The 13534-nt window shown below is 40.9% G+C and overlaps 1 protein-coding gene across 1 annotated transcript; it reads left to right on the forward strand.

The window, feature by feature from the left end:
- Positions 1-2013: 2013 nt before the first annotated feature.
- LOC138366053 (uncharacterized) lies at positions 2014-2766 on the forward strand. The gene has a single exon (XM_069326778.1). It carries the CDS (start codon positions 2014-2016, stop codon positions 2764-2766), a length of 753 nt encoding a protein of 250 aa, XP_069182879.1.
- Positions 2767-13534: the final 10768 nt, after the last annotated feature.

Here is a 13534-nt window from a genome sequence, read left to right on the forward strand (position 1 = left end):
TGTAGATATGATAGAGCCCAATAGGCTCAGGAACCTGTACACCTGTTGATTGACGGTTGAGAAACGGGAACAATGAGCCATAGCTCAACCCCCGCAAACACAACTAGGTGAGTACAACTAGGTGAGTACACACACACACACACACACACACACACACACACACACACACACACACATACACACACACACACACACACACACACACACACACACACACACACACACACACACACACACACACACACACACACACACCATAGTGTATAGTAGGTCACTGGAGACGCGAGACCTACCAGAAGTATGGAAGACGGCGAATGTGGTCCCAATATACAAAAAGGGCGACAGGCAAGAGGCACTGAACTACAGGCCAGTGTCCTTGACTTGTATACCATGCAAGGTGATGGAGAAGATCGTGAGAAAAAAACTGGTAACACATCTGGAGAGAAGGGACTTCGTGACAAATCGCCAACATGGGTTCAGGGAGGGTAAATCTTGCCTGACTGGCTTAATAGAATTCTACGACCAGGGAGCAGGAGACCAGATACATGATATCAATTGGGAGAGGAAATTCTTCAAGAGTCAGAAAGAAAGAAAGACCTGTCTCCTGAAAGAAACACACGCAGGTGAAGTAAGTTGAAAGATAACATTCAGGTGGCGTCAGCTGAAAGGTATCAGACTCAGATGAAGTCAGCAGAAAGGTATCAGACTCAAATGAAGTCAGCTGACAGTTATTTTGTGATAAATACTTACAAAATTTATTTACATAAATTTATATAAATGAGGGCAAGTACATAATATAAAATATAGACTCTTCAGATAACGATCTTTGTAATCACGATACCAAGAAAAATACCGCACGAGTACATATTTGTTAAATCTCAGAGGTAAAAAATACATAAATATTGAATGGGATATTTAATATTGCATACGATTTGCAGTTAATTATTTGCAAGTTGTGCAGACTTTACAAGCCAAATTTTAACTCTCTCTGACTTTAACATTTCACGGACAGCTGAGTATAATGTGAACAAGTTTAATGGGAGCATTATAAGGTGACAATGAAAATTTAATCTTTTATTTACGGTTGATTGATCCGATATATTGGAATTACAAAACACAGCTGAATTTTTGTTTTATTTTACCAGTCTTTTATGTAACAAAAGGTTCGCGAGTCGTGCAGAAATGCTAAAGGTTTTTTTTCGAGTTATTTTGTATTAGCTAGAGTAATTTGTGACTAATTAGTTACAGAGCGAGTCAAAGAAAATATTTATTTCATGAGCAGACAAAATCCAGGAGAAAGCCAACGAGAAGTCTGTGATTAACGAGCATATCTGCCCCAAACTCTGCAGGTCTGTGGTGAGCGTGGTGTTTGGTCACTACGATTGCCTATATGATTCCTAATAGCTGCAAGGAAAGTCAATAAAAATACATCGTTCGACTATGCCATGTATACGCTGAATATAAATCCACCTATGGTCGGATTTACGTACTGGGAGAGATGTGTTGAGGGAGTGTTGGAGTAGGTCTTCACTAGATGCCAGGAAGGCTTTGAATGAGTAGAAATGGAATGGACTGCTTCAAGGGGGAAATTTGTGTGGGTGAACTAGATGTTGACTGCTTCAGGGTAAATTTGGGTGGATGGAAATGGTGTTGATTGCTTGCAATCTGGTTGCAGGACGAGCGGAGGAGTACGTACTCTGGAGGAATATGATGAAGGGTATGGTGAGAGCAGGAGAGACATGAAGGACGGGCTGTGTGAAAGGGGGGAGAGGAGGTGGAAGGAAGAGGAAGAGGAGAAGAGGAGAGGTGTCTGTGTAATAGTGAGAGCTGTGTGAAGTCATAGGGGTAGAGACGTGATTAAGCCAATCAAGTTAATGGTCGTCTTCTTCTCGTTATGTCGCTAGGACAGCGTCATGCACCGTATCACAGCGTCACGCACCGTATCACAGCGTCACGCACCGTATCACAGCGTCACGCACCGTATCACAGCGTCACGCACCGTATCACAGCGTCATGCACCGTATCACAGCGTCACGCACCGTATCCCAGCGTCACGCACCGTATCCCAGCGTCACGCACCGTATCCCAGCGTCACGCACCGTATCCTATCGTCACGTACCGTATCCTAGCGTCTCGCACCGTATCCCAGCGTCACGCACCATATCCCAGTGTCACGCACCGTATCCTAGCGTCACGCACAGTATCCTAGCGTCTCGCACCGTATCCCAGCGTCACGCACCGTATCCTAGCGTCACGCACCGTATCCTAGCGTCACGCACCGTATCCCAGCGTCATGCACCGTATCACAGCGTCACGCACCGTATCCCAGCGTCACGCACCGTATCACAGCGTCACGCACCGTATCCCAGCGTCACGCACCGTATCACAGCGTCACACACCGTATCACAGCGTCACGCACCGTATCACAGCGTCACGCACCGTATCCCAGCGTCACGCACCGTATCACAGCGTCACACACCGTATCACAGCGTCACGCACCGTATCACAGCGTCACGCACCGTATCACAGCGTCACGCACCGTATCACAGCGTCACACACCGTATCACAGCGTCACGCACCGTATCACAGCGTCACGCACCGTATCCTAGCGTCACGCACCGTATCCTAGCGTCACGCACCGTATCCCAGCGTCACACACCGTATCCCAGCGTCACGCACCGTGTCAAGCAACCACTCTGGGAAGGTGTCTGGCAGCAGAATTTTTTGTTATGGTCCTCAGAGCTCACCTTCATTCCTGGCATTTGAATATCCCTGATTTTCCATGTTGTGCAACATCAGAGGATTCATTGCTGTTCAACATCCAAGGATTCAGTGTTGTGCAACATCAGGGGATTCAGTGTTGTTCAACCTCAGAGGATTCAGTGTTGTGCAACATCAGAGGATTCACTTTTGTGCAACATCAAAGGATTCAGTGTTATGCAACATCAGAGGATTTAGTGTTGTGCAACATCAAAAAGATTTGATTAAATGTGTTTAATTTGTTGCTATCCATTTGCCTGTTGTTGTGTTTATATTGTTGATTGGTTATTCCTTGGCAGAGAGGGACTTGTAAACGAGGAACTTAAGTCTTCATAGACCAGTCTTGTAGGTAGCAATATACTGATCAAGGTTCTCGGGGTTTTAATGACATTATAATTTTTCTTGGGGATTCTTACTCCTTTTTCTCAGCAACCTGTTCATTCTATCCTTATTCACACGTTACTCTATTCTGATTATGCAACCTACCCTTGCTCAAGCTCCACTCAGTGTTTATTGTGCGTGGCAATATATATATATATATATATATATATATATATATATATATATATATATATATATATATATATATATATATATATATATATATATATATATATATATATATATATATATATATATATATACATTCGTACATATACACACACACACAGTTGGGAAACGAAATAGAATTTTTGTCCTCAAATCTACTGGAGAGCAAAAGCATTTCAAAAGTCAATTTCCTGAAGAACTCTCGCGAACACCATCTGGGCCACAAATGATGCAACGTGAAGCCTTGACCAAGTCCTGGGCGACGCCTCCTTGGCCACAAGTCCTGGGCGACGCCTCCTTGGCCACAAGTCCTGGGCGACGCCTCCTTGGCCACAAGTCCAGGGTGACGCCTCCTTGGCCACAAGTCCTGGGCGACGCCTCCTTGGCCACAAGTCCTGGGCGACGCCTCCTTGGCCACAAGTCCTGGGCGACGCCTCCTTGGCCACAAGTCCTGGGCGACGCCTCCTTGGCCACAAGTCCAGGGCCTCTCTCTCTCTCTCTCTCTCTCTCTCTCTCTCTCTCTCTCTCTCTCTCTCTCTCTCTCTCTCTCTCTCTCTCTCTCTCTCTCTCTCTCTCTCTCTCTCTCTCTCTCTTTCTCTCTCTCTCCTTTCTGAACCCTTCCTACGTCCTCTGCCTTAACCGAATTCCACGTCTAAAGTTCTCCACTGATGCACTTCAGGATTCCTTATCAAGCAAGTTACCTTCCTCGACTATTACCAGTTGCCTCACTCCTCTGCGTCCTGGGAGCTATTTTCACTTCAGCTTCCAACTTTTTTCTTCCTTCTTGCGTTTATATGCCTTGGGACGAATTTATATTTATGTTATTATTATTAGTTTCTCAAATTACAGAGCGTCCATTTTTCTCAATGTTCTTATGGGGTGATTTTTTTTTAGTTTAGATGTTCGTTATTATTTTTATATTATATTATATTATATTATACATTCTAATGTATAATATTCTATATTATATTATATAATATTTATATATTATATTATATAATATTTATATATTATATTATATAATACAATATTATATATTATATTATATAATAATATATATATTATAATATATTTTACAGTTTAGATATTCGTTATTAGGTGTTACCTATTGCATTATAACTTTTCTAGCGACCCTTTTGTGCTAAACCTTCCTGAACGTAGCAAGGTGTGCTAAACCTTCCTGAACGTAGCAAGGTGTGCTAAACCTTCCTGAGCGTAGCAAGGTGTGCTAAACCTTCCTGAGCGTAGCAAGGTGTGCTAAACCTTCCTGAGCGTAGCAATGTGTGCTAACCCTTCCTGAGCGTAGCAAGGTGTGCTAAACCTTCCTGAGCGTAGCAAGGTGTGCTAACCCTTCCTGAGCGTAGCAAGGTGTGCTAACCCTTCCTGAGCGTAGCAAGGTGTGCTAAACCTTCCTGAGCGTAGCAAGGTGTGCTAAACCTTCCCGAGCGTAGCAAGGTGTGCTAAACCGAGCGCCTGATGCCCCTCTCTACTCTTCCTTTCTGCTTTCCTTTGTTCTCATTCAAATGTCGATGTCCCCTTCCTGTCCTATTTTCAATTCCCTCTCATCCTTTTACTCTCTCTCGTTTCCCCTCTCTCTCTCCCCCTTCTTCATCTCTCATCTCTTCCATTCAATTCATTACAGCAACCAACCTCCTTATGTAAATCCCAGCAGCCAAGTCACGAAGGGAACACAGGTGTAACTTAGTGTTCCTCCACCGGGCCATGGAGAGCCTGAATTATTCGTATGAACCATTTATAAACTTATGAGCACATTACCATATACAGGGACCATTCCCCGCTGGTCGTACCGTCGGAATCTGGTCAGTCATCTGCGCCAGTCTTGGTTTTCCCTTGCAAGAAGTCTCCTGCATTTTGTGGATGCTGCTTTCGGCCTTGAGACATTGCTGCATGTCTCAAGGGTATATGTGGCCCTGTTATGGTTCGACTGTGAACTTGTCTTGACATTGCTATTGGGACGTGCTGGGGGGCAATGACATCGCTTTAGATATGTGATGTCATGAAACTGTTGTGGCTGCTTCGTGGCATGGTAGTAGAACTCTGAAAGGTTTACTAGTATATGAACAACCCCTTCTCCTCCCCCCTCCCGACCCCATTAAGATAAACAGAGATGGCATAACCTCGTTAGGAGAGCGAGACATTATAAAGTACTTAATATTTACTCGATCTGCCGGAAGCAGTCACGCTCTCTTTCAACTCTCCGTTATACACTCCCCTCCTGTTATCAACAGCTCCTCCACACACCACGATACACTTTCACTGTCAATAAATATCAGCATCCTCCATCTTGAGTGCTCCAGGGGTCTCCACGGGAGCAGCCAGTTGTGTAAGTGTGGCAGATGAAGTAACTTTAACATAATCACTGTGCACAGTATTATCCACAGACAGGCGCAGTGTTTCCACAACGATAAAGTATAAGGCTTTAATGCAAAATTTGTAAGGGAAACTTGATAAGTTTCAAGAGAGAAAATTTGGCGAGACTTTCTATGTTTGATAACGATGTTATCGAGAAACACGGAAAAATAGATTATATATTCACATAATTCGCATATCGGCCTATTAATATAGGCCGATATGCGGCCTATATTAATAGGCCGCATATCCTATTGTATATATTGTATTAGCAAAATAATAATATATTCAAGTGAGCAAATTCATTCTGTCACAGCGGAAAATAGCTGTGCTATGCGTTGATTCAAATCAGTTTCAGGAAAATGCCAGCGGGTTCATGAGGTTTTCCAAGAGACCTGGATCGTCGTTCAGTTAATATAGAAGAAAACTTCTGTATTAAGACAACTAGGAATCATCATTGTCGTCTAACCAACTCAAGAAGTCAGCAAGGCAGTCCACCCGAATCTAGGAGTCAGCAAAGTTGTCTCCAACATAACAGGTGACAGCTATTTCCCTCCTCCAACATGTATATTAAAATTCGGAAAACAAATATTTGTGGCGAAGGAGCAATGCACATTACCAAAAACTTAATTTTTATATTAAGAATGACCACAAACTTTCCATCAATTAACAAATATCTTCAACTAATTATGTTTGAGGAGTAATGTATATTTTCAATGAACATCCTAAAAAAAATATGCTCTTATTATTTTACAATGAGATGTTATATAAAGTTTTGTAATTGTCCAATGCAAACATTTAAGTGAATCATTAATATGGGGCCACTTGCACTATACGTCAAATTTATTGAATATTTTCATCAAGATTTCTGTGCCAAAACTATTTTCCAGCTATGGTGACCTCGTACCTGGAAACACAAACTGTAACTGTCTCGATTTTCCGCTTGTTACAACTTGTAATGAAGTTGTTACCTCTTGGCTTAACATGTTTATGACGTATTATAACGTTATTACAACTTGTTATAACTGGTTAGGAGGTGTTAAAACTTGTTTGAACGTTGTAGTAACGTCCTAGTTTCGGTGTGTGTTTGGTGGGTTCCTGTCTTTCTCCATTTGCGAACTCCCTCCTCATTTAACTCTCTACCTCTCTCCCACCTTCTTATTCCTTATCCTCTTCTTCGCCACCAGATGGAAAGCTCGCGAGGCAGGTGAGGACGTAAACACGTCCATTAACCAACCTGACACACTCAACCACCATCTATCCTTCAATCACACTCTTCTGTCTCGTAAAGGTTCTTACATTTATATCTACCAACGCCCTGCACATAGCATGATCAGTTTATCAATGTTTAAGCAAACATTTCCTCCGGCTGATACGATCTGTCTCACAAAATAGAAGCAAACGGAATGAAGCATCTATCCCTCATCTTAGTTTATAAGTTGTAAAACGCAGCTTAGTTTATTAGCTGCGTTAGTAATAACTAATATCATCTGAAATCTTCATTGATTGATGGATGGAATTAAACGGTGCGCCGCGTGCTCTGTCATTTAGCAAAGCTTCTGACGTTAAAACAGATAATACAGGAAATAAATTGGACAGAATGCAACCCTCGACATAATTGATTTCCATGAAAGCCTGTTTTTTGAAGTTTTGTCATCCAGGAGATGATAAACGATGAATCCACTTTTTATATGGGATACGTGACAAGATTTTTTACCTAAATTTCTTTCAACGTAAAAAATAATAATTGTGATTTTTAATGCAAAATTTACGCTGTAACAAGTACTTTACCCGCATAATACCAGTTAGTTACAAACACAAAACCACTTTCATTTGGCCATGGCAAATGTTGAATTGTGTTTCCCAATGGGTAACTTGAATATGATTATTTAACCAATTAATTGCGTTATTTTTTTATTTTAGGTTAAGCTGTTAAACTTTATACAAACGACGAGCTGTGATACTCAAGCTCTCAACATAGTCCAGGACTGAAGTAATCTCTTGGAGTATTTACACTCAGAGGCAACGGCAACGGCTACACTTCTTAATGTATATATTGAGGTAAAGTATGTGGCTTATATATATATATATATATATATATATATATATATATATATATATATATATATATACATATATATATATATATATATATATATATATATATATATATATATATATATATATATATATATATATATATATATATATATATATATATATATATATATATATATATATATATACAGACACAGAGACACACCACTGATATCCAACAGAGACTTTCAATCTCTCCTGGGATATCACTAGAGTCTGGAGGCAGTAGGTGATCCACATGCCAGTCATATAAATAGCAAACCTTAGTAGAGGTGGAAATAAAATTCCATTCCCATACACCACATTCACATGTGAATGTTCCAGGTTCATTCCTGATTATTCATTCATTAATTCACCACACTTCGCCACTGTCTCGGTAAAGTTTGTTTTAACTCTTCACTAATTTCGTCTAATTATAGACATATTAACCCCTGGTATGTTGTTCAAGCGGTTTCTCAATAAACAAACAAAATACCGTGATTTATTTAACCGAACACGAAATCCGTTACCTAATTCCGCGGTCTCCCTCGCTGTCCCGAACCTTTTCAGAGTTAATGCAAGAGCGAGGAAGTAAAATTAAATGCAAATAATATTCATAGCTGGCAAGGGAGAAACCTTGCAGAAGTCTCCTCGGTAACATTTAAGTTGGATGCCCGGGAGAGGCCCTGGAAGTGGCCCCAAGTGGGTTTGCCTTGGAGTAAGTCCAGGTATAGCTCTGGGTCGGTGATTGGGTGGGAACCTGCACGATGCCAATGTGGGTATCTGAGAAGGTCCCCGGAGCTGGGTGCTGTATTGGGCAGGCTAGTTAGTGTGGTGGTAAGGGGATGGATGAATGAGACTTTCCTTAAGATTCGAGGTAGAATCTAATCGAAGTATGTACACGCTAAGACAAAATTACAAACACACGCGAACACTAACTTACAAACACGTGCTGAAAATAGAATAAGCAAAATTGTGAAAGGTGGAAATGAGTTCTTATTTGTAAATTTTTTTTTGAAGGATTAGAAGTGATGGAGATTAATCCTTGCAAATGTCACGTGCTAGAAATGAAAAATGGTTTGACAGCAGTTCAAAGGACTTATAGATTGAGTTGGAAGATTACAAAGTAATTAAACAATGATCAAAGTTTGGTTATATTATATTATTGCTGTTGTCTTCTAATAGGAAAACTGTAGAATCTTCCATATCTGTTTATTATTTACTACCAATGTTTATATATACAGAATAAATTAAATGTGATATTGATATTTATTTCTAAAAACAACAGCAGTAAGTCACTAAATGATATTCTTCAATTTAATTCTGCATTTTGGAGACCGTTTTAAAATATGCAGTTCAGTTTTGGTCTCCGTATTATAGAAAAGACATAAATTCACTTAAACGTATACAAATAATAATGACAAAGTTAGTCACAGGAAGTAGGAACCCTTCTCATGAATAGAGATTAACAAATCTTAATGCACGTTTTCTTCAAAGACAAACAGTATGGGAGAAATTAGTGAAGTATTTAAATTTATGGAAGGGGTATAACAAAGTGAATATAAATAAGATTATAAATATATCAACACAAATTAGAAAACAAAGCAAAGGATATAAATTGGATAACTTTTGAGTCGGTAAAGACCTGGGAGAATACTTGTTTTGAAACAGAGGTATGGAGCAAATGAAGCAGTATGCCTTTATGAAGCAAATTACCCGGTAACATACTAGAAGTAGGATCACTGGATTGTTTCAAGAGTAGGTTAGACGTACATATGAATGAGTTTGCGGGGGATAAAAAGAGACTCTGTCACGTATGTGCCAAAAGACCTCTAGTTTGCGTTATATTAATATTCTAATCTTAAATTATTGAAGCGTATGTAGGGGAATAAACTGGAATGCAGTGAACCACTGCGAAATAAAGTGCGTCATTGTGACATTCCTATTGGAAGAAATCCACATAAAATAGTGTACACAAACATTCAAAGTTACTAGTGTCAGAGCTAAAGAGTCACACTGTGAAGCAAGAAGAAAATTATTGACAAAATAGAAGCACAGACAGATGGAACTAACTAGATCTTGGAAATATTACAGATTTACATATGAAAGTAAGAACCGGGTTCGAGGTATGGGCAGGCAGAGAAGGGTTTTCTTGTAATCCAGCAGTAATTGGAGACCTGCTTGTAAACCGAATTAGGAGGGGGGGGGAAGATCTTGTTCCAGGAGAAAATTAATAGTATAAGGCTAATGCAGAACTATGGGAAGGAAATCCTTTAAGCCTGCTATCCGTGTAAAAAAAAAATATAATTAGACCTCACTAGAGCAGTTATGTTGGCAAATATTATGAAGAACTCTTTTTAAACAATTTCCTCTCACGCATGTATCCTACCTAACTTCTTCTTGAAACTAATTTACTTGGTCGTTTCAACAATTCTCTCTGACAATGAATTCCAATCATTAACAACCCCATTTCTAAACTAGTATTTCTCTGTATCTCTTCAGGCGTTATTCAGCACCTTATGTTATACACAAATTATCCTCAGCTTTCATGGAATTGGGCAAGTTACCGCTGCACGCTCACAGGGAGTTAGCTGCACAATTAATGAGAGACTTTTGGAAAAGACTGATGTTGTTCCTTAGTCCACGAAGTGACATTTAATATATTCAATGAAAGCAACATCCTCGTGCCTCTTTCAGGAGGTAATCAAACTATCTTCCAGAAACTCTGAACGGCATTGGATGCGGACCAAACTCGCTGGGCTGGGAAAACTTACATTTGCACCGAAAGAATCTGCCTCCACTATGACCCGAGACCCAGCAGCCATAACTTGAATTATATATAAATTTCCTTTTTAGAAGAAAAATAATTTTCTTTATAAAAGAACTTAAATACATAGTGATGATGATATTTGCAGAGAGAGGGGAAGAGATCATAAAAAAAGGGAGATAGAGAGAAGCAGAACTTTAATAAGATATATCCTGATTCAAAAGAAAACAAATCACTATTGTGCATGGTAATGTGACTCTTACACAAATATAATATTTGCAAGCAACAAATACAAATGTAATCATTTTAATGGCTTGTTGATATAATTTTCTAAATTAATTATTAAACATTTAAATACTGTATGTTTAATTACTGAGAGTACGAATGGTATGTTTATGATCTCGTTGTTTTCCCCTTGCATGATAGAACTGCATTCATAAAATCCTAATTATTCCAAATGTTATTATCATATTTTTGTTCTGGAAGCACTAGACTTTATTGCTGTTATTATGCCTGGTATCGTCATATTAAAATATTAGAGGTTCTCTATATCAGTTGACTGCTCCCTTACAGGTGCTTGTAAATAATATAGATTTCCTGCATGAAAAACCTGCTTTCTTCTCAAAGAATTTCCTCCTGTCTCTCAAAATAAAATAAACGAAGACATATCCCTACGTGAGGTCTATTGACCCCCGTCACATCATGGGGTATATAGCTATTGTCTCTGTTAGGGCTTCCTCCAGCAAAGCAGTACAAACCTTCTCCTCTCACTGAGGGGCTCAAAGGGCTATATAGTCGTAATGACTTGGCACTTTCTCCTGATCATTCTCTCTCTCTCTCTCTCTCTCTCTCTCTCTCTCTCTCTCTCTCTCTCTCTCTCTCTCTCTCTCTCTCTCTCTCTCTCTCTCTCTCTCTCTCTCTCTCTCTCTCTCTCTCTCTCTCTCTCTCTCTCTCTCTCTCTCTCTCTCTCTCTCTCTCTCTCTCTCTCTCTTTCTCTCTCTCTCTAAAATGTATAAGTGAAAAAGGAAAAGATTAAAGAAGGAGGGGGAAAAACGAAGGTGATGGAAGACATAGAGAAAGGGATGGAGTAGTGAGAGGTGTGGAGCGTTAAATGGCTCACATCTGCGCGGTAATGGGAAACTACTCAGGCGTCTGCAAGACTGCAGCTACACACCTGGCTGGCTTGGCCTGTACTGCACCTGGCTGGCTTAGTCTGTAATACACCTGGCTGGCTTGGTCTGTAACGTACCTGGCTGGCTTGGTCTGTACTGCACCTGGCTGGCTTGGTCTGTAATACACCTGGCTGACTTGGTCTGTACTGTCCCTGGCTGACTTGGTCTGTACTGTACCTGGCTGACTTGGTCTGTATTGTACCTGGCTGACTTGGTCTGTATTGTACCTGGCTGACTTGGTCTGTATTGTACCTGGCTGACTTGGTCTGTACTGCACCTGGCTGGCTTGGTGTGCACTGCACCTGGTTGACTTGGTCTGTACTGCACCTGGCTGGCATGGTCTGTAATACACCTGGCTGACTTGGTCTGTATTGTACCTGGCTGGCTTGGTCAGTACTGCACCTGGCTAGCTTGGTCTGTAATACACCTGGCTGGCTTGGTCTGTACTGTACCTGGCTGGCTTGGTCTGTACTGTACCTGGCTGACTTGGTCAGTACTGCACCTGGCTAGCTTGGTGTGTACTGTACCTGGCTGACTTGGTCAGTACTGCACCTGGCTAGCTTGGTGTGTACTGCACCTGGCTGGCTTGGTGTGCACTGCACCTGGTTGACTTGGTCTGTACTGTACCTGGCTGGCTTGATCTGTACTGTACCTGGCTGGGTTGATCTGTACTGTACCTGGCTGGCTTGATCTGTACTGTTCCTGGCTGGCTTGATCTGTACTGTACCTGGCTGGCTTGGTCTGTACTGTACCTGGCTGGCTTGGTCTGTACAACACATGGTTTGCTTAGCTCATATTACGTTTGTATGGTTTAGTTCAAACAATGCCTATCTGGCTTGGCGTAAATTACACCTGGTTGGCTTTATTCATGCTATATTTACAAGGCTTAGTCCAAGTTCAAATTTTATGAAAAAAACAGTGGAAATAATTACCACCATTTTGAATTTTGGAGCAGTAGCTAAAGGTAAAAGACTCAACGTCTCTCTAAACTGGATCCCATCTCATGTTGGAATCCCATTAAATGAGAAAGCTGATGAAATTGCTAAATTGGACAACTCGTCATCCAGTGATCCACAAAACAATCCAACCCAGCCTAGAGTACTTCAAAAAAACACCATCACCAAAAAACTCTCACACCTCAACAAAGCCCATCTACACCAGAGAGTAGCTGAAGGTTCGCCCTCTGCAATATTGTATCTTCAGGTCACCAAGTTAGATAGGTTAAATTTCATTACACACAAAAATCACAATAACGTGATGCATCAAATGAACACCATGTCGTAGCTCAGTCGATTAAGGCAGCGTCTGGGATACTCTTGGACGCAGGTTCGAATCCTCGTCACGGCCCTCGTAGATTTGTTTAGAAAGGTTAAATATCCCAAAGAGAATCCACAGGGAAATAGCAGTTCGATTATATAGAATACGTCTAGGGGTTACAGATGCAACTTGGAGATTGGTGAACCCAGAAAGAGAGAAGCATCTTCTGCCAAACAATCACAGAAAAGCCACTACTTCACTATTTCCTGGAATGTGAAGCAACCACCGACCATAGAAGAGTTTTAGGTCTCTGAATCTTCCAGTAACCACAATGAAGCCATCAACACTGGCAGTCATCGGGTCAAAAAAGGTGTCCAGCAGCTGGACACCCTCATAAATACTGTCAAGCAGTATCCTCCCTCGTGACAGTAGCCTGACGATTTAAATGCGACCACGGTAAACAGTATACAATCACTCCAAATCAAAATCTATCACTTACGGGCCCATGCCACCTCTTGGGCGGCTTAGTCTTCACCAATCAATCTAGATCCAATTTACATCTGGCTGGCTTAGGTAATAATAC

This window comes from Procambarus clarkii, chromosome 18 (genome assembly GCF_040958095.1).
Source record: "Procambarus clarkii isolate CNS0578487 chromosome 18, FALCON_Pclarkii_2.0, whole genome shotgun sequence".
Lineage (NCBI taxonomy): Eukaryota > Metazoa > Arthropoda > Malacostraca > Decapoda > Cambaridae > Procambarus > Procambarus clarkii.

What these genes read in the sequence shown, in the direction of transcription:
- LOC138366053 (XM_069326778.1), top strand. Translation starts at nt 2,014, where the DNA reads ATGCACCGTATCACAGCGTCACGCACCGTATCCCAGCGTCACGCACCG.